This window comes from Astatotilapia calliptera, chromosome 20, assembly GCF_964374335.1.
Source record: "Astatotilapia calliptera chromosome 20, fAstCal68.1, whole genome shotgun sequence".
NCBI lineage: Eukaryota > Metazoa > Chordata > Actinopteri > Cichliformes > Cichlidae > Astatotilapia > Astatotilapia calliptera.
The window spans coordinates 13,012,658-13,039,431 of NC_137441.1; the positions used below are offsets into that span (position 1 = coordinate 13,012,658).

The window sequence follows — 26,774 nt, forward strand, 5'->3', positions numbered from 1 at the left end:
AAAAAAATAAATAAACACTCTGTATGAAACTTTAATTCAATATTTCTTGCATAATAAAGAAAAATTGTCCATTTGGTAGGATAATACAAAGCAGAGGTGCAGTTATTGGGCTTGGGCAATTATCAGTGGCCATAAGTCACCATTCAAACATGCATGAATAAGAAATTACAACAGTGTGGGGTGCAATTAGCTCTCCTAAATCAGTGCGTGTCAGATGACATTATCTCACCGGCTGAGAGCTATTACTGCACTGAGAGTTTCAAGACCCAGAAGAGTCAGTGGGGTCAACTACTGTGGGGGAAAAGATCGTTTGGTCCCTGCTTGTAACATGAAAACATCTCTGTGGAGTCTGAGATCCTCCAATGTTCTGAAATCTGCAAAGCCTGAGGCATTTAGGATTTCATTTCTGTTAAAACATTGTTAATTACAGGCCTCATTTTAATTGTATAGTATGTTGAATCTGATACAATGTGTTGGTTTTAGTACAATTTAGAACTGAAACCAGCATATGTGGTTGTTGAAATTGTTGTGGTAATTACCAAAAGTGTAAGTAAAGTGCATTTTAACATGCATATTACTGCAGGTGCAAACAGGAAATCTGTTTTATATCAGCTTTGTCATTTGTCTGTGGAAGAAAGGCTCCTGCAAATCATTAATACTTTTGATGGAAATTTTACTTGCCTGCCACTCAGTCTAAAGGTCAGGAGCTGATGGCCATTGTGTAGCTATGTTTTAACAGCTACACAATGGCAACGCATAGCAGGGCAATGCTCTGAAAAGGCGTGACTGTCACGGTCTGCGGAGGCAGACCGTGCGGAAATGTGTGTGGTGGACCCAGGAGCGAACACAAGTGAGGATGCAGGAGTGGAGTTAAACAAAAGCGAGCCTTTTATTCTGGCTGATGAAAGGAACAAAACAGAGTGAGGGCAGCATAAGAGTAATAGTTCAAACAGAAACCTAAACTGGACATAAACTAAGGAAAAGCTATGGCTGGAGATACGGAACACAGGGGGTGGTAACACAGACGACGCGACACAGACTACATGAAACACAGAGACTAAATACACAAGAGGGATGATCAGGGGAAGTGGCCACACATGGGAACACAGCTGACACAGATAAACATAACAAGACATGGCAGGAGTAAACAACACTGACGGGAGACTGTCAAAGTAAAACAGGAAGTACACAGGTGCAAACAGGAGGAGAGAGAGAGCACGGGCATAGTGGGCTGGGGAAACATGGAATGAAACAAGGAGGGGAGATGAGGGCTCACAGATACATAGAGGGGCACACAGGGGATAAAAGTCACAAGGGGAAGTCAAATAAGGAACACCACAACAGGACAACTTAGGAAACATGGCCTAAATAAGGAACGAAATACAAAAATACAAGAAACTAAGAATACTGGGCCCACATGGCCCAGGACCATGACAGTGACAACAGTCTCTCTGCAGAATAGCTCCCCAACCACTTAGCTCATTTGTTCTGATTTTTAATTATCTTATGTGTGGGTCAGTTCAAGGATGAACTTGAGTCCAGTGGACGTCATACATGTTTCTCCTGCTGGGGTATAACACAAGTTGCCTACCAGGCGTTCTGGATGAGATCATATCACTGACCCATGAAAAAAAAATTGTAGCTGACTCATGCACTAATCTAAGTTGTGCAACCACGTTTAAATGAGCTGTCAAGGACTTGGATGCGCTGTTTCCTTGGATTCTGTGATCCATGCACTGTAAAGAAGTCACAAAGACGTAAAGCAGAGTAGTTATTCTGAACTGTGTACTAGATGAGACATAAAGATTTCATTTGAGCAGGACATACATATAAGAACCTGGGAGGTCACACAAGAGTGTGACTTGTGCAAATGTACCTGCATTTGATTATAATAAGCAGAGAATACTAATAATAGGGCAACTGTCTCATCCATGTCATTGATTAGTCAAGGGAGGGCCCTGAAACAAAGTGGCCACTTGCCCATCCGCTTGGCTGATCAGTCTATTCACCAAACCAGGCAGCTTTTGTTTGTTTTTATTCCTAAAGTGACTCTGTGATTCCTTAAGTTTAAACTGGAAAAAACAACAACAGCGAAAACGTAGAAAAGATAGAATTCACAGAGGAGTCCTTTTTTATCCCGTCTGAAAAATTTAAGCTGTAATACACTTACAGCTTTCTCTAAAACCCCATTGAAAAAGATCACAGACAACATGTGATGTCTATAATGCTGGTATGAGCTTTACTTGTGAGTAAACGTGCTAACCTGGCTGCTAAGGTACAGGATTTCAAGGTGAATTGTGCAATACCTACAAAACAAAGAACAAACGTGATGTTTAAATCGTCCTTATATTCATATAAGACCACATCATACTCGGCACTGTTTTTTCATTGTCGTCATTGGATTGCATTTCCAAACAGGCTTACACAACCTCAACTTCCTTAATTTTTTTCCTCGCAAAGCACATTTTAGTGTTGTCATTTCTTGTACTTTGGCTGAATCATTATGCTCAAAAGGAAGCTGAAAAAGCTGGGAAAAGGTGGAAATAATTCTATAGCAGTCTGTCCCGCCCTTCCCCAAAAAAGAGAGCGGAGGCGCTCCCATCCAAAGAGTGAGCCCGAACTTTACGCACAACTGTTGCTCAGAAGCACACCAGCGCTGCAAGATCCTGGAACGCGAGGTAAGCACTTTTAGAAATAAAACTGAAAAAGTACTTGCAAACATGAGTTTCTTTTGATTTTCACTTAGATCTCATGAAACATGACGTGAGCATATGAACAGACGCTTAAATTAAACTGTGTATTGCACAGTCTAATTACAGCTAATATTAGTTTAAGTGTTTTGGACTGCCGTTTCTTGTTCTGACCGGATAATTTGATGAATGAATTAAAGCATCGGTTATGTAATCTTTATGTGCGGCTCTGTGACTGAGACGTTCAGTCAAGGCACCTCTAAGGCGGGGTGTTGCTCATCACAAATGATTGTAAATGATTTGGAAGTTTGTGCTTTGCTTTAATAGGTGTGACACTCTGTTTTATCAACCATCAGGGAAACGTTTAAATTATGACAAGTCAGCGCGTTTGCTTCTGCGCAGAGGGCAAAAGCGGTTTTTACAAGTTTTTGCGTGCACGCGCGCGTGTCTCGGTGGGCACAAGGGTAAAGGTCAACTTTTGGCTACTGCGTTGGCAAAACACACAGATTGAAATGCTTTGCAGGACATTTTCTGAGCCGAACCGAACCTGAGCCGAACACACCGGCCCACAGACTATTTTTCAACATTATGATTTCCTTATCAGTGGTCCTTTCCATGTTTAACTTACCATTTCACTTACTATGGGTTTTATAGAAAAACAGGCAGAAGCTTTAGTACTTTTAGGGCTGAGTTCAACACTGCTAAAGCACCACAACAGAGTGCTGGTTAGAGGCTGTAAGATCTGGTAAAATGATTTTGCAGCAGGAGCACAAAGACATCATTGATTCTTTAAATGGAGCTGCAAAGCACTTTGTTGTTCTGCCTGTGCCTGAATTATGAAAAGAAGACATGGCAACAGATGTCACATTATTGACCTGGAATCCATTGTGATTACATCTAGACTTCATTTTATTACCTTGGCGTAGATGCATTTCATATTTTTTGAATAGTTACTCAACGTTACATGAAAACAAACTTACAACAAGATTTATGTTTAGATAGCATCGAACCCAAGTCAGGTGTTTATCCTTAAGAAAAAGTCACCTTTGAGCATACACTCTTACGTACCCTCTACAGCAGCTCTTCACTGGGTGCTCCACAATGTTGCTGGTGCAAACGTGATAAATGGCCTGCATTTGTATAGCGCTTTTCTAGTCCCAAAGGACCCCAAAGCGCTTCACACTACATTCAGTCATTCACCCATTCACACACTGGCAATGGCAAGCTACATTGTAGCCACAGCTGCCCTGGGGCGCACTGACAGAGGTGAGGCTGCCAGACACAGGCGCCACCAGGCCCTCTGACCACCACCAGTAGGCAAACATTAGTATCTTGCCCAAGGATTTTTGGCATGCAGCCCGGGATCGAACCACCGACCTTCTGATTAGTGGCTGACCTGCTCTGCCACCTGAGCTACAGCCAGAATAAGCTTCAGCAAGAACTCTGTTTAAGTTAGAAACATTTCAGCAGGAAATCGCTTAAGACAAGTTTGTCATGCAGAACAGTTTTGGGCTATTCTCTAATTTTAAAATCATACTGTTTAGTAGGAAATGTCACATAAGTGTTTTGCGCTTGGCACTAGAGCAAGCAGAGAGGAAAAACAGGAAAAGTAAAATAGAAACCACCTGGTTTTCAGTATGCTCTCTGATCTGAAGTCACATCACTTTTCTCACAGGATCAGGCTTGACACACTCTGACTGCATCTTGCCACTCTGTCTCTGCACTGTATTGTATACAAAGAAAAGGCTCCAGATCTTTAATGAAAAACATTTATAGCTCCTGTATAATTCTTTGTATAGATCAACGTGTCTGATGTACTTAAAATATTAATTCAGTGTAGGCAGCAGCAAGAGCACAGTTTGCTGAAAACAATTATTATGGAAAGATATCAGCAAGTGACTCGGTCAACATATCCACCATAATCTAGGGATGCAGACAGGACTTTTAAGAATATACTACATGCATTCAGACACTCAGATGACAGATTTTTGAATACTGAACTATTGTATTGTATGAAGGGTGTTTTTGTTATTGAACAACATTTTTTTTCAAGCACTGAGAAATGTAGCTGGCGTATTATTGTTTATATTTCCCTCAACATCACCGTTTGCCAAATTTCCATGTGCAATCAAAATATAAACCACAGCTTTCACCCTCCCTGGTGCCAAAACATTAAGCATGGAAAATATGTACATCTGGCATGTTGTCAAATGAAAACAGACAGGTCATTAAGTGAAAAATATGCTTCTGATAATAGCTGTGAAATTTATATCAATAATCACTGTTTACTTTTACAGGCTAAAGAATGCAAACATCCTTGTCATTTGGAGGCTTATTTTGAAGAAGTGAATACAAAAAAAAAATCGAAAATGAACATGCAAAGAGCAACATTGTTTCTATGTTCGATGATTTTGTACGTGGACGTCTGTCTAAGCCAGAGAGACTGCACAGGCGTGGACTGTCCTGTTCTCCAGAACTGCATCGAAAATGTTTTAGAAAAAGGTGCTTGCTGTCCTAAATGTATACAAAACGGCTGCACCTGTGAGGGCTACCAGTACTATGACTGTGTGAAAGCAGGCTTCAGGGATGGGAAAGTCCCAGAGGGGAAATCTTACTTTGTGGATTTCGGAAGTACCGAGTGCTCCTGTCCTCAGGGAGGAGGGAAGATAAGCTGTCATTTCATTCCATGCCCTGAAATTTCCCCCAACTGCATTGACATTTTACAACCTGCAGATGGATGTCTGCAGTGTGGTCGTATTGGCTGTGCCCATGGCAACAAGAAGTATAAAGCGGGGCACTCCTTTCAGATAGATCATTGCCAAGTTTGCCACTGTCCAGATGAAGGTGGAAGGTTAATGTGCTCACCCATCCCTGGCTGTGACCACCGCAGTGTTAATAAGCCCATGTCGGTAACAACTACAGAGAACAACAATCCTTTGAGAGACTTTCGAGGCAATCGCAACAGCCAACAAACGAGTCTTGCAGAACCATTTTCCAAGCTGGTGAGGGAAAACACTCTACCGCTGTACAAGCAGGACCCACCCAGTTTTGGCACAGAGGATTATGACTATACTCTGGCAGAGCCAACATCTTCCACTATCCAAAATCTGGCCCAACCACTGGAATCTACTACATTACCACCAGCTTACCCAGAGTCAAGCTCCACTAGCCTCAGCTCTCATGATGAAAGGAGACACAGGCTACAAGAAGAAAGCCCAAACACACAAAGGAGCACAGAGGATGAGGTTATTCATAATATGGATCCAACTACCACAGGAGGTGAAAACAAAACATCATCACCAAAGGCAACTACTGCCACACAGATAGTGACCACCGGGCACCACAGGCCACAACAGGAAACTGGAGAAAGACCCATGAAACATGGCAGTCACAGAAACAGAGCGGGCCAGGATACTCTAAGAGACACAGCACGCACTGCGCGTACCAACAGCCGGCCCTTTGGCCACAACAGACAAAGTCATGGCGACCCCCGTTCTGTCTCCAACAAAGGACATGAAAAGGCAGTGGAGCACAGGCAGCTGATTGGTAAAGAGGAACGACAGTTATACCCTACAGTTCAATTCAGTCCCACTAGAAGAGCTCCAGTCAGGATGAGAGAGGAAGGCGAGGAGCATCAAAGACAACCTCAAACACTCAGCAGCTATCAGACTCGAGATGCTGAGGCCTACACAGAAAGTAAGTTAACATATAACGCACAGTTTTAAGTAATCCCAACCTTAACCTGATAAATCAAAGCATCCCTACTTGTGTGAATTTTCATTGAAGGTATTGAATTTAAAACAAATCTGAAACATGAAATGTTTTTGATGCATTCAAGGCCTGCTTCAAAATAAATCACACCGTGATGATGTACTGATGTACTCTTTCAAAGGAAATCTCCATTTCCTTCTCTCACATCCTCTCTCTTTTCAGGAGGAATTTATAATCACTCTATTTTATCTGGCAGGGATCCAGGAAAAACAATTGTTCGTGGAAAGATTGTTCTCCCAAGATATCATTTATCTACCTTACTCAGAAGGGAAAATTACTATATCTAGTATATATTCATTTTCATACATTCACATTAAGAAAATGCTATTTTTATTTCTCTAGAGGTTTCTAAACAGCAACAAAGAGTAAGCCAGGCACTGCTTTAAACAAAAAATGATTACATCATAATGCTTCGAATAAGTCTGTGTCTCATATTTTCCCTGCTTTGCTCCAGTGAGACCACACCACTTGCTTAAATCCTTCATGTGTTTATTAGCATATTCTCTAACAGATCAGTTCCCCTTCGGTGCATATACTGCTGGTCAGAGTACTGGATAGAAAGCAGACGATGAAGTTTGTCAAAGGCAAGTTACACAGCACTAGGAATATGTGAAGTTAGTTTACATATATGCAATAAATCAAAAAAATAATTACAATTTAATAATCCAAATTTATATTGCTTTGAGTTTAGTGAAGAATTTCATTTCAGGAAAACCTACTTTTTACACGCTTTATGGCTTTAAGGCACTGGTGGGTTCACTATATTATAGATCTCCTATATGAGGTGGGTGAACTAAATTATAAATGCCTAAAAGGGGAGAAGCTTTTAAAAAATCTTACTTATTCCTGGTGTTTTGTCCAGCAAACTGCCATTGAAAGGTGTGTAGTTAAGCTACTTTCCAACTCTATGATTTATTGTTGAGACCTGTCAGAACCAATTTTTCCTTTCAGCGCCTGGCCCCTACAGGTATGCACAATATATGCAGAATGCATCTATGTGGTTTTTCTGTTGGAGCGCACTTCAAGAACTAACTGTAAAGCTCATGTACAGAGAGGTTACTTTATTTGTATCCATAGGTAGTCTGGTGTCCAGGATGTGAGTCGTCTATCCTTACATTGAAATTTTTAAGACACTACAGACAGAAGATAAACATAATGCAACACAGCTGAAAGTCTAAGTGGGCATAGTATTTCACCAGCAATAAGGAGCTCGAACTAACTGGTCTGGCTACTCAGTTTGCATGATGGAATGAAGTGAGAGTTCACTGGACTGGACTAAAGGAAGACGTCCAGTTTGGTGACACTTCAAGCACAAGCAGGAAAAATCCCCAGCTGATAAGAGTCCTGACTAATGCCTTTTTATCAGTGCAATTATCTGAAGATGCCAAAGTTATTTAGACAGCAAAAGAGAAAACATAAATAACAAGAACACGGACATTTTTCACAAAACATAAATGAGTTGCCTTTGCTGCGGCCCAAGACAAATGTGTTTGTGCTTTTCTTCAGTCAATAACTCCTGCTCATTTGCCTTTTTTCCTTCCCAGACAGATCCAGAATGTGCTCAGAAGGAGGGTGGAATTGTTTAGACTGTTTAAATGCGGGGCTAACCTGGTTTAGGATTTCTTGAGGGTTGTACCTGTGTGCAGCATAATACCCATCTGATGAATGAGCCTACTGTTATGGCTTGATTGCCAGGCGCTGCTGCTTCTCCCTCATGAGTCCATGTGATTACCCATCTCTCACGAGGATGCTGGTTTCCCAGTAATCTTCCCAGTAATCACTCCATCTGAAGCGCACCTCTGCACAAATTTACTCTCACTAACTTTCGTTCCTGCTGTACCAAACACAAACCACAAAACAAAACAAAACGGGAACTGTGGATAAGGCACAAGAGTAAAGGACGAAGAAATATAAGAGGTGAAGTGAAATAACGTGGAGTAGTGCTTGTTTTTGCCAACAAAACTGTCACAACATCTTGCATGTGGGCATGGGGAAGGGAAATGTATAATTTTCCTTAGGATAAAAGGCGGGTGAAATCCAGAATTGGCTACGTGAGAGTTCATTCCAACTTCTGTAAAGATCAGTTTGAAGAAGATAATTAATCTAAGTATCTTTCAGTTCATTTAATTTTGGCTTGTCTCCCATACGCATCATCCGCTTACTAAAAAACCGCCTGAGCCTCATGTCACCCATGATTATAAATATATTTTAAAAAAAATTCCAGATGCTGGAAACCACTCATAAAACTCACCCACAGCATAAGTAAAGGGAGATTGGTGATAAATTGTAGAAAAATAACAGGTTTGTGTCTTGCACCCATTTGCAGTTCTGTCATAAACATATACGCATATGAACAAATACATGTAATCCAAGAAGTAATTGACTATTTCACCTCCAGTCCATACATTCTTTTACACAAAATATTTCATTTATACTTTAATGCAGAAACAGAATTACTTCTAATGGGACTTTTAAAAATTGAAAAGCACAAATTAGGTATGAATTATTCCCTGCTGTTATTTCTATGTGTCAGGTCCAAAGATTTCCTCAGGCAAAACATGGCTAAATTTCCTGTGTTATGGCTTGTGAACATAACTTGGAATCCATAAGGCTCCATGAGGGAGGGGAAAGTAGGTTCAAATTACAAGACGGTGGAAAATAATTTGATAGAGGTGTGCTGAGGAATGTACACTGATGCAGATGTTGTTTATAACTCAAAATACACAAAAATGTGTGGGCTGTGATGATGGGTGTTAACACTGGGAAACATTAGGAAGCTATAATTCAAAGTAATTCAATGCAGCAAATAGTGGCAACCCTGGAAAGTGTGTATTAATGTTTCACTCAGATTATTTTACCACAAGGAGGTGTAATTGGATTGGGGTTTACTGTGCAAAACTATCAAACAATGTGACAACCCTTCAGGGCTTCCATGACTACAAGTCTGTGAGCCAATAATCCCACGATTATTGGCTCACAGTCTCGGGGGAAATTAAGGCCAAAGTTGCAAATAATTGAAACCTGAAATGTCTGTTTTGGAAATGAAATCATAGCATGCGAGTCATCCCTGTTATGTCACGGCCAGCTGTTCTTGGATAGCGACTGTGTGTTTCAAAAGACACGATATCTCTGCAAGTACTCGTGTAGAAGTGGGGAAGAACATTGTGTCACCTCCTCGGGTGCTTAACCCCAACCTACGCACACACACACACATCTCCTCATGCTTTTAAGCTTTCAGCCTAAATCATCTGGCATGTTCAGCCTCATGAGTTTGCATGTCGGCGACCTTTGGCATGCGCTGTTTTTCCTCAGTGCTGGTCCTGATCTCTTCAGCCCACCTGTCCAAGTGCACAAAAGAAGAGACACGCGAGCCTTGATTAGTGGCAGCGCACTGCTTTATGACACCTCCAGACATGTTGAGAGTTGCCCATTTTGGTTGTTATTGTAGCTTCATATTTTCAGAGGGTGTGATGTCACCAGTTCTGGATTTAGACAAAAGTGAAGCATCTGGTGTTAATGTTACTTTAATGGACAGATTTAATGACAAGCCTAGAACAGAGAGATGACGCTAAGCCACCTTTCAAGTGCATCTTGAATCGCTGTCGTGGAAGCACAATAATTAGCTTAGTTAATTATTGCACAGCTGAATGGAAAATGTTTCTACACAGGCTTAATTATAAGGACTGTCAGAGAGAAAGGAAGAGACTTGGTTTGACTAGATACATGTTTGGCTGATATAGTTTATCATTGTTTTTGCCCCCAGTAGCTATTTTCATGAAACATAATCTCCTACAGACGCAAAATCCTTTTGAAACATGATGATGAGCTGTATGTATACATCCTGCATTTTGATTTGACATGTGGAATTTATGCTTGTTTGTTACAAGTGGAGTGATTCCACTTGGAGAAAATGAATAGGAGGCATAAGGAGAGGGTGAATAATTACGTTCCCTGTCGTTCTCTGTCTTTTAATATACTTCCAGAAAGGTTCAAAAGGACTTGTTTACCTGCACGGCATACATACAGATACTGTAGTTGTGTATCAAAGAGGCATCATGCCTTTCAAGGTTTAGATTTCCTCATTTTTAAACCCTTAAATTATGCAGACTGCAGCATTCACTCACTCCGCTATGAGTAATTGCTTGGGCCTTATTACACAGGTAGGTCAGAGAGAAATAGTTCAATGAAAATAAGTGAACATGGAAGTTAAAAAGCTAAAGTGGCTTCAGGCATGCTTGATTTCTCTTCAGAGCATCATCTCTTTAGAAAAGACTTTTGCTTGGTCTTTCCTCTCTATGATCCCTGCCCTTACTTATGGCTGATTTTCCAAACGACCATACTGCAAGAAACCAATTAGAGCTCTCTGAGAGGGGTTTTTAAAAAAATCTTTAAAAATAAAATAAATCATTTTTACCATGCTCTAGTATCCTCTGCTTTGTTTCAGACTTAACTGAATTGTCTCCAAAACACAGAATGGATTACTACTTAATCTCGCACAGAAGACGAAGGCTAACTTTCATCACCACCGATGAAATGTTAACACAAGTTGCTTTGACTTAAATATATCGTCAAGTATTGAATAGAGTGGGTAGCAGCATTTTTTTTTGTCTCAATTTGAACGTAAATTGGATAAGAACATGTTATTTGCAAAATTAGGGTTAATTGGATGAGTAAAAAAGGAAAACATAGCCATTGCTAGGTGTAAATTTTATGATATTTATAATCTTGCAAGGTGTGACAAGCTGAGAAGACATAAATGCAAAGAGGTTTGTCTTGTACAGTAGTGCAGGGGCCACAAATCAGCACAGGAATGCGCTTCCCTGTTATTCAGGAAACACATATAAGCTCTTTTTTTCCTCTGTAAACCGAATCATGTGTTTTTGCTCTGTCTGCTCTCAGCTTAAAATGAAGTGCTAATATGTTATCCCTTTATTCTGATCCAGCAGTCATCAACCTGGATTTTACAAAAAAAAAAGAACAGTTTTACTCTGAAGCTAATTTTATAGAGTCTGGGGTTTCCTACTTTTTGTTGCCATTTAAAGTGAGAGCAGAGTCAAGGAGTCTGAAAAGAAAAGAAATGCACACACACACACACACACACACACACACACACACACACACACACACACACACACACACACACACACTGTAATTGCTATTCTCAGCGTGCAGTCACCGAATCCAGCAAACTCTGTCCCGCAGGAGATGAGATTTGATTGTATTTCAGATATCAATAACCACATTTTTACAGCATCTCGCTGACGGGATTCTTAGATAAAAATGATGTACAATTAGAATCCAGCGATATGCATGATGTCAACATTATTTTATGTGGCTTGAAACCCTGGCACACTGAGTAGGATAAATCTGTATCTTGGTGTTTGTGTTTTATTACAGTGTCTGCCAAGGAGCAGCTGAAAACCTGCTGTGAGACAGGGGCGAAATGGGCTTCGGCTAATGGTCACTGTAACAACATGGAACCACCCGCAAAAGATATCCACTCGATGTGCTTGTAAGGGCATTATTACGTAACACCGATCTACTTCACTGAACATATCAGAAGAATATATTTCTCACCTCATTAAAGGCCACAAAAGACATAATGACAAAGTAATTTTCACATTTCGTTACAACGAGGTGTTTTCTTGCATGATTAATCACATTTTAGCTCACTTTTCTTTGGTGTTGCTGAATGATTCTCAGAGCTAAATATTAAGATTTTCATTTCAGTTTCTCCATCTAATAGAATTCACAGAAACCTGGAAACACAGTCCTGTCAGCTCTGTGGTAACACTCTCTGGAAGAATTGTTGCCGCTGGAAGGCCACAGTTGCAGTCCAGACATTTCTGCAGTCATTTCTCATGTGTGCTTTTCTCTGTCAGGACTGCCCAACAACAGTGTTGCCTCGGTTCCCTGAGAGAAAGTCGGTGCTTGGCTGGAGTGAATGCAGCCAGAGCAGGAAATATGTGCAGAGAAGATGCCAGCAATAAATGTGGGATTGATTATTACAAGGCAAGTATATGTGACCAGGTAACCTGGCAAACACAGTTCAGCATGGCATTTGCCAGTATTTTATTTTATTGTAGATGTCCTCTGAGATTTACTGGTGTTGTGCCAAATCCTTTTTATTTAATGATCCTATTTAATCTAGACACTAATTTAGGGCCTGATACAACCCCAGATTCCCACAGTCTTGCAAACTTTATTATCTTCACAGCAGCCCTAGGCTATTGGACATGTCAGATTTTGATTCTATGAAACTGTGTGAACATGGTGTCATAATTAAAGATGTCAAAAAAGCAGCAGGGCAGGAGAGACATTGAGGCAATCAGTGAGGTCCATTCGCGATGACTGCGTAACCATTATATGTCCAGATGCCCAAAGTAACTCATTTGCTACCTGACCTGTTGAAGGAAATCAGCCCATCTGTTCAGAGGCACATGAGCAGCGTGAGGCCATTACTGGCACTGTACAGGTGTTAAATATTGGCTTTCACCACCTTTTTGAGGAACCCCTGTAGTTTTAGTAATATTATTCCATCTACAAGCACGCTACATCACAGCAATCATTACTTCAGTTTTATGTTTCCCCATAATGCCGGGCACTTGAAGCAGTAATCTTGCTGAGAGCTAGAGGGAAAACGAGTAAGAGCCCACACACAAGGGGAGAGCTGCCCCAAATTCAGACTTGTAACTACTAAAGATCAATCCAACAAGATGAAAAGCTTGTGGCTCTGTGAATTTCTTGCACAGCAGTACTCTTGGCTAAATGCTAACAGGAGTCTGTTAATATGCTTACAATAATAAAAGTCTTCAAAGAATTTAGAAATGAGTATTTAACACAAATACATCTGAGGCTAAGGGAATCTAATTCATTTTCACGGTGTGAGAAAACTATCTGACTTGATGATGGCACAAGAGGAAAGGTTAAGGGATATTTATCTGGAGGGGAACATAAATCTGTGTATGAAATTTTAGGATTAGCATTAATTTTAGGACCAGTTCTCTGAAACTAGCCCATAAATAGCAACAGTAGCAACAGAGGAATAGTCAGGAACATTCAGGTGACTGCCAACATTACAAGTATACACTCACTACTCACATCCTGCCAGTAACAGGTCAGACCCCCTTTTTGCTGTCAAAACCACCCTAATCCTTTGTGGCATAAATTGAAGAACTTGCTGAAGATATTTAGTCTATGTTGTCATGGCAGGATCACACAGTCGCTTCAGATTTGTCCACTGCATATCTATGATGCCAATCTGCTGCTCCATCACATCCTTAAGGTGCTTTATTGGATTGAGATGTGATCGCTATGGAAACCAATTTGATTGTAGTGAGCTCATTGTCATGTTCAAGAAAGCAGTTTGAGATGACTTGAGCTTTCTGACATGGTGTGTTACTCTGCTGGATGCAGACGTTAGAAGATGAGTAGACAGTCATCTGCAACATTACTCTGGTACACGGTGGTGTTTAAACTATGTTCAGATGGTGTGAAGTGTGAAAACATTGCCCACACCATTTCACCACCCCTGGCGTGAACTGTTGATGCAAGGCAGGATGGATCCATCATTTCGTGATTTTTACACAAAATTCTGACACAACATCTGAATAACGCAGGAGAAACTGTGACTCATCAGGCTGGGCAATATTTTTCCAATCTTCTATTGTCCATTGAGTCCGTGTGAACTGTAGGCTCAGTTTCCTGTTCTAAGCTGACAGGAGTAACACCCAGTGTGATTTTAATTTTGCTGTATGTTCAGAGATGTTCTTCTGCAATACTTGGTTGTAACAAGTGGTTGAGTTACTATTCCCTTCCTACACCTTGAAGCAGGCTGCTCTCATCTGACCTCTGGCATCAGCAATGCATTTTTTGTTCAGATAACTGCTGCTCACTGGATATTTTCTCTTTTTCAGACCAGTTTCTGTAAACCCTAGAAATAGTTGTGTGGGAAATTCCCAGCAGATCAGCAGTTTCTGAAATAATCAGACCAGCCTGTCAGTGCTAATACCACATCCAAAATCACTTAAATCACCTTCTACATCATTCTGGTGCTCAGTTTGAACTTCATGTCCACTTGCTGCCATGTGATTGGCTAATTATATGTTTGTGTTAATGAGCAGTTGAACAAATTAACCTAAAGAAATGGCCAATGAGTGTCTTTATCCTCTGGAAACCATTAATCAGGTCTCTGCAAAACAAATCCACAAAGTACAGCACAAATCTCGATATATTTTACTATAATTTAGAGCTACTGGCACTATGAAGAGTCAAGGGAAAATATGTAAGATTAATTATATAGGCAGCAAGCATGCCCACCAAGTTTCTGGAAATGAGTCCCATTTCAAACATTTGACTAAAAAAACAATTTGCAGAGCTACTAGAGGAGATGTCAGGGTCTCATTAAAAGCACAAAACATTATCCTCAGGGACCATACTCTGTAAAAAAAAAAAAAATTAGATTAATAAAAAAATGTAATTTCCCTGTTTGGCAATGCAGCTGACCTACCAGTTGAAATATTAAAACTGCCATCATTAGACCCACATTGCCGGGAGAACAAATCATGAATATGGGATGGACCACAGTATGTTTTGTTTTTCACAAAGTGGGTTTTAGACTTGTTTCCATGCTACTTTCAAAACTTACATAAACCCCAACTTCACGTTCAAAGGCTGTTTGTGTGAATTGCAGGAGTGCTGCACTTGCTGCTCCCTTGGGCTGCAGTTTCGCAGTGAGGGGCATCGCTGCGAAGCCCACCACTTCCTGGATTTTCACTGCAGACACATCTTTCTAACCTGCTGCGAGGGGGAGGAGGGGAGGACTGTGAATCAAGATGGCCGGCACACTATCAGAGAAAGGCCTCCTTTGAACTTTACTCCACCACCAAAAAAAGGTATTCTGAACAAATATTGACATGCATGAATTCACATTGTGAAAGGCATGCTGCAGGTTGAAAGCAGGAGTATTAATGGGAATCCGGCAGTGCCTGGCACCAGTTTTAAAAACAAACCAGGTCATTTTATTTTATCAATCTTTTTTATCAACATGGTATTTCTTCAATATTGAGAAAGAAACCGGCTGAAAGAAACATATAATAACCAAATGTAATATAATTATAAGAGATTTAGTGTGTACCTGCTTGCACTGTATTCATTTCTATTCTAGTAAAACACTGTTATTGGAAGTTACCATACACTGATTTTCTTTGGCTGCTATAGGTTGACAGACGTTCAGTCCATTGCATGGCTAAATCTTCAGCATAATTAGAAATACAGCACGTGTTTTGGTGGATTTTATTCATCTTGCACTGGATTGATTTTCATAATAGCCCACCGATGAACTTGTTTGGGATGCGAACGGTGTCATATGTGACTGTTGGTCATGGTCCTGGGTCGTTGACCCAGCGTTTTGTGTTTCATTTTGGATTCATCTTGTGTTTTGTGTTAATTCTTATTTTGTATTAGTGCTTTGGGTTTGGTTCTTGTGTTTAGCGCTTTATTGTTCTCCCTCCTGTGCTCTGTTCGTGTCCCTGAGTTTGTCTTTGTGAATTTCCTGTTTTACTTTGAAGGTCTGTGTCTGTTATCACTGTGTCAGCTTGTGTCTTCCTGTCGTCTTGTGAATTAGGATCAGCTGTGCTCCCCTCCTGTGTGCCATTACCTGATTGCCTTGTGCGTGTGTATATATAGTGGGTGTCAGTCTGTGATCCTTGTTGGTTTGTCTGTGTTGCGCCGTGTTAGTCAGCTTTTCGCCTCCCCTCTCTGCCCTGCGTTCTTCGTGTCATCTCTGTGTATCTCCCGCTGTTTCCAGGTTTGTTTATTAGTTTTTCCCAGTTTATGTTCTGTTCTGCCCTCACCTTAGTTATTGTTCACTGTAAATAAAACTCGCTCGCACCTCCGCCGCTGTCTGCGACTTGCGTCCTCATTCACTCCACCACACGACAGCTGCCCCAGCCGTCACACTTTTGTCCTGTGCAGTCAGCCCTGCAAAAATAAACTAATAAAATAAATCCCCCTTACTACTATGTTCCATGTAAATATTGCAGGTAATTAACAGGTTTTGTCCTTGATGATATGCCATGACTTGTGAGAGTAACAGCTGTTCTCTCCTTGTGCTGTAGTATCGGACAGCCCGTATCGTAGAGAGGCCTTCTCCATTGGTCAAGACCAGAATGGGGAGAATGCGGTGGAGAGTCCTGTTGAGGTGGAGGATATGGATGAGTGCCTCATATATGAGGGCAACATCTGCCACCACATCTGTGTTAACACAATAGGCTCCTTCCGGTGTGAGTGTAACCCCGGGTATGTGTTGCAAGAGGACGCCTTCTCTTGCGTGCAAGGTAAGTAAAGATCACCAATCTTTTTCTGTCACACTAAATACCACAAGACCTTTCTAGCGATAGCAACACATGGGGAAAAGGCTCTCTCTGCCATTTGTTTTTTTAAAGCAATGATTTACAGTCTGCATGCATCCCAGAGAGAGCCCATTTATCTACACATTCACTGTGTATTATTTTCCTGGCCTATTGAGTTCCTTCCTGTCTGCAAGGCCTGATAGTGCCTAATAATAATTATTCTATTCATACAACATCCCTTTCCTGACTGACAGCAATGGCCAATTAGTCACATCTCTGCTGTCGTCAAATGGGATTTAGCGAAAGTTTTTCCACGCTGTTTGAAATGTTTGTTTTTTTCAAGACAAAAGTGAAGATCTGCTCAGATTCACAGTTCAGGAGTATTTTTAGATAAGACTGCAACGTACCGGCCTTTAATCAACACTAGCTTTTACCAACAGAAGCCTGTCTCAACAGGATACTAATGCTAGAGCTCTCAGCAAATTACAGTGAGCAATGGGCCTCACTGATAAAACCAAATGTTTGTCTGCAGGCAGTGTTTTTTCCTGTCTCACCTATATTGCTATTACAACTTTCATCCGTAGCCACTAGCCTCATATCATCCTAAAACGCCGGTATTCCACAACATCTAAGTCTCGAAGACCTTTGTAGATGGAAAGGTGGAATTTGTGATTACAGAGTAATTCCTCGCTTTTGTCTTGACATTACTCATGTTTGTGCAGAGGCGGTGGATGAGGAGAACAGACTGCAGGAGGTTGACAGAGCAGCAGTGGAACCCACCTCTCCACTTCCGTCGTCAGTCCTACTCGACCCCTGTGAAGGTTAGAAATGCAGTGCTTGATAAATGGAGAGAGAGAGCTGCAGATCTGGCGGCTCATAGTGAGCACGCTCATTCATCTGGAGACCGGAACATCCACCTTAATGCCGCTGAATATAACTCTCCCTTTCCATCACATGTGATTGTGCTGCAAATGTCAAACACAAGTGGCATTTTGGTGTTAGTAATTCATTCTTCATATCATAATGAGTGCCATGTCACATTTTGTTGCTCTTGTTTGGTTTCCATGACACCAGGGTGGAGGTCCACCACACTGTGAGCCAATAGTATGAAATTGAATATGACCAGGTCAGCAATCAACCTGGAAACCTGGAAGAAAATAAGCAAACGGCATTACAGTAAACAGAGTGTTCCCCCCCCCTCCAACACAAGCGCTCCACTGTTTCTGCTGAAGTAGTGCTGTGTGTAATGATAATGCAGTGCATTTCATTTGACCTGACTACACGGCATTATTTTCAGGAAACAACATCTGTGAGCAACAGTGCACTCCAGTGGGCGGACAGCCCCGATGCTCCTGCTCACCAGGATTCTCTTTGAGAGCTGACGGACGCTCGTGTGAAGGTAAGGAAGTAAAATGTTGAAATAATGCAGAAAACCTTTGAAGAAGTGAAAGCGGCTTGCATTTGCAGCACTCATTTAAGTCTTCTTCTTGAGCTCGCAGACATTTGGTTCCATTTGAGAAGTTTCTTGGCAAGACTGTCTGCCACTGTTTTGTCTCTTCCGCTCATCAGCACCTCTAGATTTGCAGAGGAGATACAGCCCTTAATCCCTTTCACTTTTAGCCACCAACTGGAAAAGAAAAAGAAAACATAAGTGGAGAAGTTTTGATTTTCCAAAGGGATTATCCCAACTATCCATGCATTATCAGAATATAGCTTAGCAGCTGCATACCATACCTCTTATTTACATTCAGAATGGACTTTTTATCCTTTTTATCCTGAGTCTGATCAGCTACTGCGCTATGTGTGTAAGCTCTTTCCCTCGGGATCTGTCTTTAAGCTATAACCATTGGTCTGTTCTCTACTTGGCAGCAGCAAACTGTGACAGCAGCTCACTGTGGCAACAAATTTCTCATTGTGTGGATTTTATACCCAGTGGTCTTACTCCTGATCTTTCTCTTGGAGGAGGGTCTGACCTGTCTCTTTAGTCTGCGTCAAACTGCTGATTGTCAGATACCAGACAAAGACATTTTTTTTCTCCCCACATCTTGTCTGGTTTCTCTAAATCTGTGCATCTTCTCATTGTTTATTCTCTTTCTTCACACTCTCACATTTGTCCTGATTCTTTTCTTTTCAAAATCCAGACACAAATGAGTGTTTGTCTCCACATGCCTGCCAGCTGAATGAGCACTGCATGAATACTGCAGGGAGTTATGTCTGTCAGAGACTGATCACCTGTCCGCCTGGATACCAGATCAACAATGACATTTGTGAAGGTACACTACACCTTATCAGCATTAACCAGCATCAATGTATTTACTTACATCCACAGTGAATATATTGTAAATGGCAGCAAGGGAGTATGTGAACTACTGTGTTATTACAATGTAATGAAACTGCACTGTTCCAGTGTTTATAAGCCTTATGAGTATTCGCCCTTCACCTTAAAATCACCCTGTAATTATGACATTTTAAGCACACAGTAAGCTTGAATAACAAAAAAACCCCAAAACAACAAAACATGAAGAATCTACCTTTTTCTATAGTATTTCTTGCTGCTAATTGTATGAAGAGCTTCCAGGCTCAAGGGTGGGTGGTGCCCAACTTTGGTATGAAATAGTAAACCTCCCTATGCGTCTCATTATTTCCATGCACCATAAATTGGGCCTGTGCAGTGGTCTCCTTCATAAAGCACCAGCAGTGTTCAGGAAGAAGGGCCTCTAAGATCAGTATTAGTAGCATTTGAAACTGCAGATGGATTTCGAGCAAGGACAGTCAGCTAATCCGTATTCCTTGTGAATGTAAAGGATCTTCAGTCGGGCAAAACGAGCATTTAAGAAGAAAGTAAGCCTCCAAACAGATCATTGGCTCTGAAGTAACAACATTATCCAAAGCGGGTTGGGAGCAATCAGACCAGCAAAATTAATGATAGTCTGTCAAAAGCACACAGACCTTTTCTTTCTTTTAATTTGTCACACAATGTGCCAAGAATGTGGCTGTTTCACCCTAGGTAAGATAATGCAAAAACGTCTTTATGCCGTGCTACTTATTCCAACTTAATGTCTTACCACGAATGCTATAATGAAACACTCATTTAGCCTCCTCACACAAATGAAGCACATTCAGCCTTCAAAAAGAAACAAATGCTTTCTTCCCTCATCTGGGAAGTGAATGACTCAGTTAAGACCAGAAAATTAATTGTGCAATCTTGCATTAGTGCTCGCTGTCTTGCCGTTGATTTTGAAAATCTTGGTTCGTGATGAGCAAATAAAGACTTTTCCCATTATCAAATACAAAGCACTCGATTGCGCATTTGTAGCTGCAAACAGAGACAGCTAGCAGCAAATGTAGCATGATTTTCTGTAGTGCAAATTATTTTAATATTAGGAGATTAAAAACATATGTAGCCCACAGCTAACCCAGCGTTCCACTGCAAAAATTACATTTCTCATTTTCAGCACCCAGAGCAGGATGGGGAGAATAAAACTAGAAAACATTAACAAGAATTTGTCAAAATAACTTTTTTAAAATGTGACCTCTGAACATGGCTGCATTACCTAACTCTGCAGTATTTAGTAGTATTGTTTTTAATTTTTAAGTGAAACACTGAGAAAACTGACTGGTTAAATCGTCTCTCGCAGCAGCATGCGGAGTCTTTGACCTTTCAAGGTTCCTTGATCCCTCTGACTTCACTGCGAGGGGAAATCACTACCAGTCTCTCACACATTTATCCTGCTTCCTGCTTTTTCTCTGTCTTTCTGTTGGTGTCAGGCTCACTCAGCTTCTTGCTGAGTCTGCCAGGTTTGTGTCAGGAGCGAGATGCTCAATCACTATCTGCTGTTTAGAGACCTACCCTGTGTCTGCAGGGCTGCCAGAACTAGTTTAGGCCTCTGTACAACATTTGCAGTGGTGAAATACTGCACACCTACTTGAAAACACAAGACTACTGTGAACGTTTTCATGCACAGACATACACAAACACATCAGTATTTTCTTTTTTTTTAAATATTTTGAGAGTATGATTTCCCTCCAGCTTTGCTTCACACCGTGGCAGCAGATGTGAAAAGCTGATTTTCAGCAGGTAAATCTTTGAGTAGACAGGTGTTGTGAGACTCTCGGGGAATATAACGCGGTGTTCACTCATGCAATGCACAGGAGACTTGTGTTGGTTTGACTAGATGTGCTAATCAGGTTAATATACCTGAAAGGTCTTTTGTCCATGACAGCTTTTTAGTATACATATGATTTCTAAGTTGTAATTACTTCTTTTAGCCTTGACTTAGAGTGCTTTATGATGAATGAACAGCAGCAAAAGTCAAACACTCGATCTGCTGTTTAACCAGAGTGCCATCCAGTGGTAAAATGTGCTATTACATCTTCTCTCCATTAAACCCTCTCTTCTCCCACAGACATCAATGAGTGTGCGCAGAGAACCCATAACTGTGGAGATGGCTTTGAGTGTGTGAATACAGAGGGCTCTTTCAGATGCAACCCCAAAACTCGATGTCCTGTGGGCTTTAGCCACAACATGCAGGGCAGGTGTGTAGGTAAGAGAAACCAAAAAATGTCCTTGCTAGACCTGCAGCGCTTTGTTCACTGTGTTTTCTCGGTTACAGGTGTAATAGAAAATTTTTTATTTATTACAAAAAGTGAGCAAAAGATATAATTTCATACAACATTCCTACATGTACAGAGACACATATCATCAGTTTCACCTTTTTCTCTTATGTTTTGTCCAACTCCAAAATGATCAATATTGCTGCAGATTTTAATCACATATTTGTCTTTGGATATGTTTTTATTTTGCTTTATTTTTTCCATTTGTTTCAAAACAAGATCCTCTGCCTCAGACTAGTTGTAAAGACCTTTTTCCTCAATATTCTGCTTATATATATTTTTTTATTTTGATTTTGATTGAGTTCTACTACTAATAAGATGAATAAACATATGAACAAAATAAAACTAAATGAACAAAACTTGGGTTAAAATCGGGGAGTTGCTCAAACAGAAGATGGTCCAAAAATTCAGAAAGACAAATCCAAATACTGACAACAAGGATGCAAGGAAACTAAATCCAAAACACAGGAACATGGGGTAAAGACCAGCCAGGGAATGCTGGCAACACAGACTGACAAAAGATAATCAGAAGACGTGAGCCATAAATATGTAGAGAACTTAAACGGGTAAAACTAAACAAAGGATGCCAAGGAAAAAGAGACACACAGAGAGAAGTCATTAAAATTGGCAAACCATAACAATTTTTTCATCGTTTGTTTTTTCTTTTTTTTCCTTTTAAAGAGATTTCTTATCTTGTTTCCAAACAAATGAGTGAATCCGGGCAGATGCACCAACAGAAATTCCCCCACAGGTGAATCATAGTGCGGGAAGATGCACGGTTGTTTGTCATGCAGGTGAATCAGCAGGTCTGCAGTGACAGAGGGGTTAAATGCCACACAGACATGAGATCAGAGAAGTTGCTGTTAGGGGCTGCAAAGGGTGGATAAAAGCCAATCCTATGTCCTCCTCCAGTACAAACTGATGCTGTGGAATTAGCCCCCAGGGGCAGGAACTGAGGCATGTCGAGGCAGAAGACGCCGCTATAAAAGGAGCGTGAAAGAAATGCTCTGAGAAATGAGAAAATGGAGAAAATTTCTGACACACACACGCACACACATACACACACACAAAACAACAACAAAGTTATCCAGAGGAATGCAACTGTGTGATGTGTGGTTGCTTTGATATCACAGCTGTACAGTGTGGCTAAAAAGCTGCACTCTGGTCTCAGGACCCTTGTCTTTGTGCCTTTGGGGCTTTCCTCTTCTCCTGCCTTTCTTAAAACGTATCTTCCTCCCCCCTGTGGTGTCCGCAATGCCAGATGTTGACGAGTGTGGTGCTTTGACCCAGCCGTGCAGTCCAGGATTTAACTGCATCAACACAATGGGATCCTACATTTGCAACAGAAAGATAACATGTAGCCGTGGCTATCATGCTAGTCCTGATGGGTCCAGATGTGTTGGTAAGATTCGTATTGAAACGCATCGTAAACAAACAACCCTACATGTGCAGACTTAAGGTCAAAATCAACATGTCTTGTATGCGTGTCTTGTTTAAACAAATGCTATTCATGAATATAATTTCTGCCTTTTTTCCTTTTTTTGGTTTATAAATGATGCCTTTTTTAGATGTGGATGAATGTCAGAGCAACGTACATCGATGTGGAGAAGGCCAGCTGTGCCACAATTTACCTGGCTCGTATCGTTGTGAATGCCGAACAGGCTATCAGTATGATTCATTCAGAAGGATGTGTGTAGGTATGAAGGACATTACATATGTAATCTGAAGAAAAAGTTCCTGTTTTTCCTTGTGCCACTGTACAGCAATCCCTCTGGTTTGGCTGCCTCTTCTTCTCCCCCTATTTATTATTCTGTTGTGGGAGAGCTGCTGCTGTTTCCCAGCCTCTGCTGTTGGCCTCTGCCGCTGAGCTACCCATCACGTCTCCTGCAGCAGAGGACTTTGTCCCACCCCGGCTTATCCTGCCACTGCTCCCTCTGTTCGGGACTCACTGTGTTGTGACTCTCATAATAATGGACTCTGCTCGTGTGTTTAGACTATCAGCAGACAGATGGTCCCCTCACATCGCACTCTCGTTAACATGCACGCAAGCACACACAGGCACGTACGTATTTGTGCAGGACAACAAAACTGCACATGCCTGGTTGCGTGCACGCACTTGCACACATGGATGCAAACTCACAAACACAAAGTGCACTCACCTAAGTATGATGATGATGCTGCCTCTTTCTTTCAGATATAAACGAGTGTTGGAGCTACCGAGGCCGTCTGTGTGCCCAGACCTGTGAGAACACCCCAGGCTCCTATGAGTGCTCTTGTACCTCTGGTTTCCGCTTATCTGGTGATGGCAAGAACTGTGAAGGTGTGTATGTGTTAATGTCTGCCTGTACGGGTGTGTTTGCATCAGTCTGTGCATGCTGACACATGTCACTGTAGATTTTTGTGCATTTGTGCATAAAAATATGTGTTCTTGTGTATTTATTGAGACACCATGCTTGTATGCATTGATAGACAGGCTGTAAGGCTGAGCTGATGTGAAAGCTGGGCACAGCACAACATGTGCTGGTTAGCTGCATTAGTGTATTGTACTGTGTATCATGCCATGCCTTCAAGCTGGAACCATTAAAACCATAATTGGCTTCATAACAACATCTTGTTTATATGTTGGGATAAAAACATTGAAACTGCTTTGATCAAGTCAGTTGTGACAGTAATGAGCTCTAACCTCTAATCCCCAGATGTGAATGAGTGTCTGGCCAACCTATGCAGTCAGGAGTGTGCCAACGTCTATGGTTCCTACCAGTGCTACTGCAGACAAGGCTACTACCTTAAGGAGGATGGCCACACCTGTGAAGGTGCAGTATGCTCTATTACACATTGCAAGCACCGTGTTTATACAAAACGTTTGTTTAGACAAGTTTATATATCAATTTGACATGATTTATTCTCCTTGTCATGCAGACATTGATGAATGCTCCCAAAGCATTGGCCATCTGTGCACCTATAAGTGTGTGAATATTCCAGGCAGTTACAAGTGTGCTTGCCCTGACTATGGGTATACCATGTCTCCAAATGGACGATCTTGCAGAGGTGAATAGCTCTCCACAACATGCATGCGCTCACTGTACTGCAGCCGCCTCAGAGCAAGTGTGCCCCATTGAGCTTCGCCCTGAAACTGACTTTAAAAATGGCTCAGCACCCACTTACATAGCATACACTAATGGTTCTGCTCAGATAAATATAATTGTTGGTTGGTGCAGTAATTACACAGCCTGTAAAACTTTATTGGCCTAAAAATCTTGTCAGACTAATTCGATTTTTTGCTTGAATAGTCTTTTTTCCCCACAAGGACATTTTTTTCCCTCCATTACCCTGTGACTAACCAAGTCGGTGACTAAACCAGCTCTTGTGCATAAACTGTCTGTTTTAGATATCGATGAGTGTGCCACAGGGGCCAATAACTGCTCCTTAGCTGAGACCTGCTACAACATTCAAGGAGGGTACCGCTGCCTTTCTTTTAGCTGTTCGGCAAACTACCGAAAAGTGTCTGACACGTAAGTCAAAACATGCCTTAAAGAATTCTATTCATTTGGTCTTTGTAAAAATTTACAGTGTCTATGGTTTTTTTGGGTGGGCCGGGTGGGAGGGGAGGTCATAGGCAGTTGCATAATTTTAGGAAGGATCACTTCAACTGTTGAAAAATCAGCTCAGCACAAATAACCCCTCTCAGTCAGAAGGTCATCATTATAATTTTCAATTTTTTCTGTTCAGTTTTTTCTACTCTAGGCTGTGTATGATGTCACTTGGATGGCATATCCCTACTTTGATCAGTTCAGGTGCACAGGTCTGGTTGTGAGCGTTTGAAGCCCAGCCTGTCTTTTGTTTAAACCTTCTGTGTGTGAAGGATAACCAATTAGAAGAATTATACCTTAAACACAGGGTGTCCTGTAAGTCAAAATGACTTGTTTGAATGAACAAATGCACAACACAAAGTACAGAATAAATATAGAATAATTTTGAAATGTAGTTTTTTTTTTTTTTTACCTGTCACAAATTCAGATATGGAGCTACATTGGCAAAGCAGAGCCAGTGTGCATTTAAAACAATGTGTCTTAAAGTCATTTTGAAGTGTCTTGCTATTGGAAGGTGATAAAGCTGCTGTATAAAAAAAGGTTTCCTTTCTTTCTCCCTCATAGGCGCTGTGAGCGAATCAGCTGTCCTAACTACCTGGAGTGTCAAAACTCTCCTCTAAGAATCACCTACTACTACCTCAGCTTCCAATCCAACATCATCATCCCTGCTCAGATCTTCCGCATCGGACCCTCTCCTGTCTATTCCGGAGACAACATCATTGTCAGTATCACAAGCGGAAATGAGGAAAACTACTTCAGCACAAGGAAGCTGAATGCCTACACGGGTGCCGTGTTCTTAAACCGCCAAGTTCAGGGTCCCAGGGATTTCCTAATCAACGTAGAGATGAAGCTATGGAGACAAGGGACATTTACCACCTTCCATGCAAGGATATACGTCTTCATCACAGGCAACTTACTTTAACAGCTGGAATTGTGCTGTGGCCAATATGGACCTTTAAGCAATTCCTTAGGACTCATCTTTAGCGCTGTTTAACAATACCACTGTCACTAATGTCCAGCAGAAGTTATTATTAAAGCATGGCTATAGAAATTATGGAAAGAAGCTTTCTACTTTGTGCCACTTAAAAATTACATCTTTTCAAAAAATATTCAAAGTCTTAGTCAGAAACAACACATTTGGGGATATGAAATATTTAAATATCACAAAAATTACGCTTTCTGCAAAATCATAGACAATGACCAAGCTTCTGCCACTTTTTATATATCCACTTTCGGCTGATATCATTGCGTTTAATGGCAATTTGTAGGTTTATAGCATTGATAAAACTGATTTGTGAACAGCTGTCCCATTTCTTTTACTGTGTACTGCTGCTTTTGTTCTGTCTTTGATGCATATGCAAAATATATTTAATCCTACATTGTATGTTACATTTTTATATCTCTGTACCTCTCAGACATATTATGGATGGATGTATCATATTTTTTATGCTAAACCAATAAACAACAAAGTATTTTAGTAAAATATTTAAAAACCATGGTTTGGTGAGTACTGGTCTATTTGTATTTGCAAAGGTGAGTGTTGTTTGCATTTTTAACTGAGACAGAAAAAGTCTTGTTATTTTGTACACAGCAATTCCAGTAACATTAAATAAAATTGATAATTTCACATAAAAACTATTTTTATCAATTCAAAAAGCAGATGCTCATTTGTCTAATTCACTGAGATGCTTTTTAAAATAATTTCTTTTCACCTGTCAAACTGCTGTTATTATGCATCCAATAATATCTAGCACATT

At 40.9% G+C, this 26,774-nt stretch overlaps 1 protein-coding gene across 2 annotated transcripts; it reads left to right on the forward strand.

Annotated features, from left to right (window-relative positions):
• The first annotated feature begins 2,557 nt into the window (after positions 1–2,557).
• LOC145422788 (fibulin-2-like) lies at positions 2,558–26,515 on the forward strand. Of its 2 annotated transcripts, XM_080294591.1 has the most exons (17): positions 2,561–2,678; positions 4,988–6,386; positions 11,859–11,973; positions 12,344–12,473; positions 15,154–15,355; positions 16,580–16,798; positions 17,536–17,634; positions 18,111–18,212; positions 18,955–19,086; positions 21,220–21,357; positions 22,689–22,829; positions 22,996–23,124; positions 23,622–23,747; positions 24,124–24,240; positions 24,347–24,475; positions 24,816–24,939; positions 25,582–26,515. In XM_080294591.1, exons 2-17 carry the CDS (start codon positions 5,060–5,062, stop codon positions 25,937–25,939), a joined length of 3,588 nt encoding a protein of 1,195 aa, XP_080150717.1. In that variant the 5' UTR covers positions 2,561–2,678; positions 4,988–5,059; the 3' UTR covers positions 25,940–26,515. The 2 variants fall into 2 exon arrangements, with proteins under 2 accessions (XP_080150718.1, XP_080150717.1); XM_080294592.1 differs by lacking the exon at positions 24,816–24,939 and having other exon boundaries at positions 2,558–2,678.
• Positions 26,516–26,774: the final 259 nt, after the last annotated feature.

Coding starts and splice junctions, on each gene's coding strand:
- LOC145422788 (XM_080294591.1), top strand. CDS start 5,060: ATGAACATGCAAAGAGCAACATTGTTTCTATGTTCGATGATTTTGTAC. Junction 19,087..21,219: donor CAACAATGACATTTGTGAAG/GTACACTACACC, acceptor CTTCTCCCACAG/ACATCAATGAGTGTGCGCAG. Junction 24,241..24,346: donor GGATGGCCACACCTGTGAAG/GTGCAGTATGCT, acceptor CTTGTCATGCAG/ACATTGATGAATGCTCCCAA.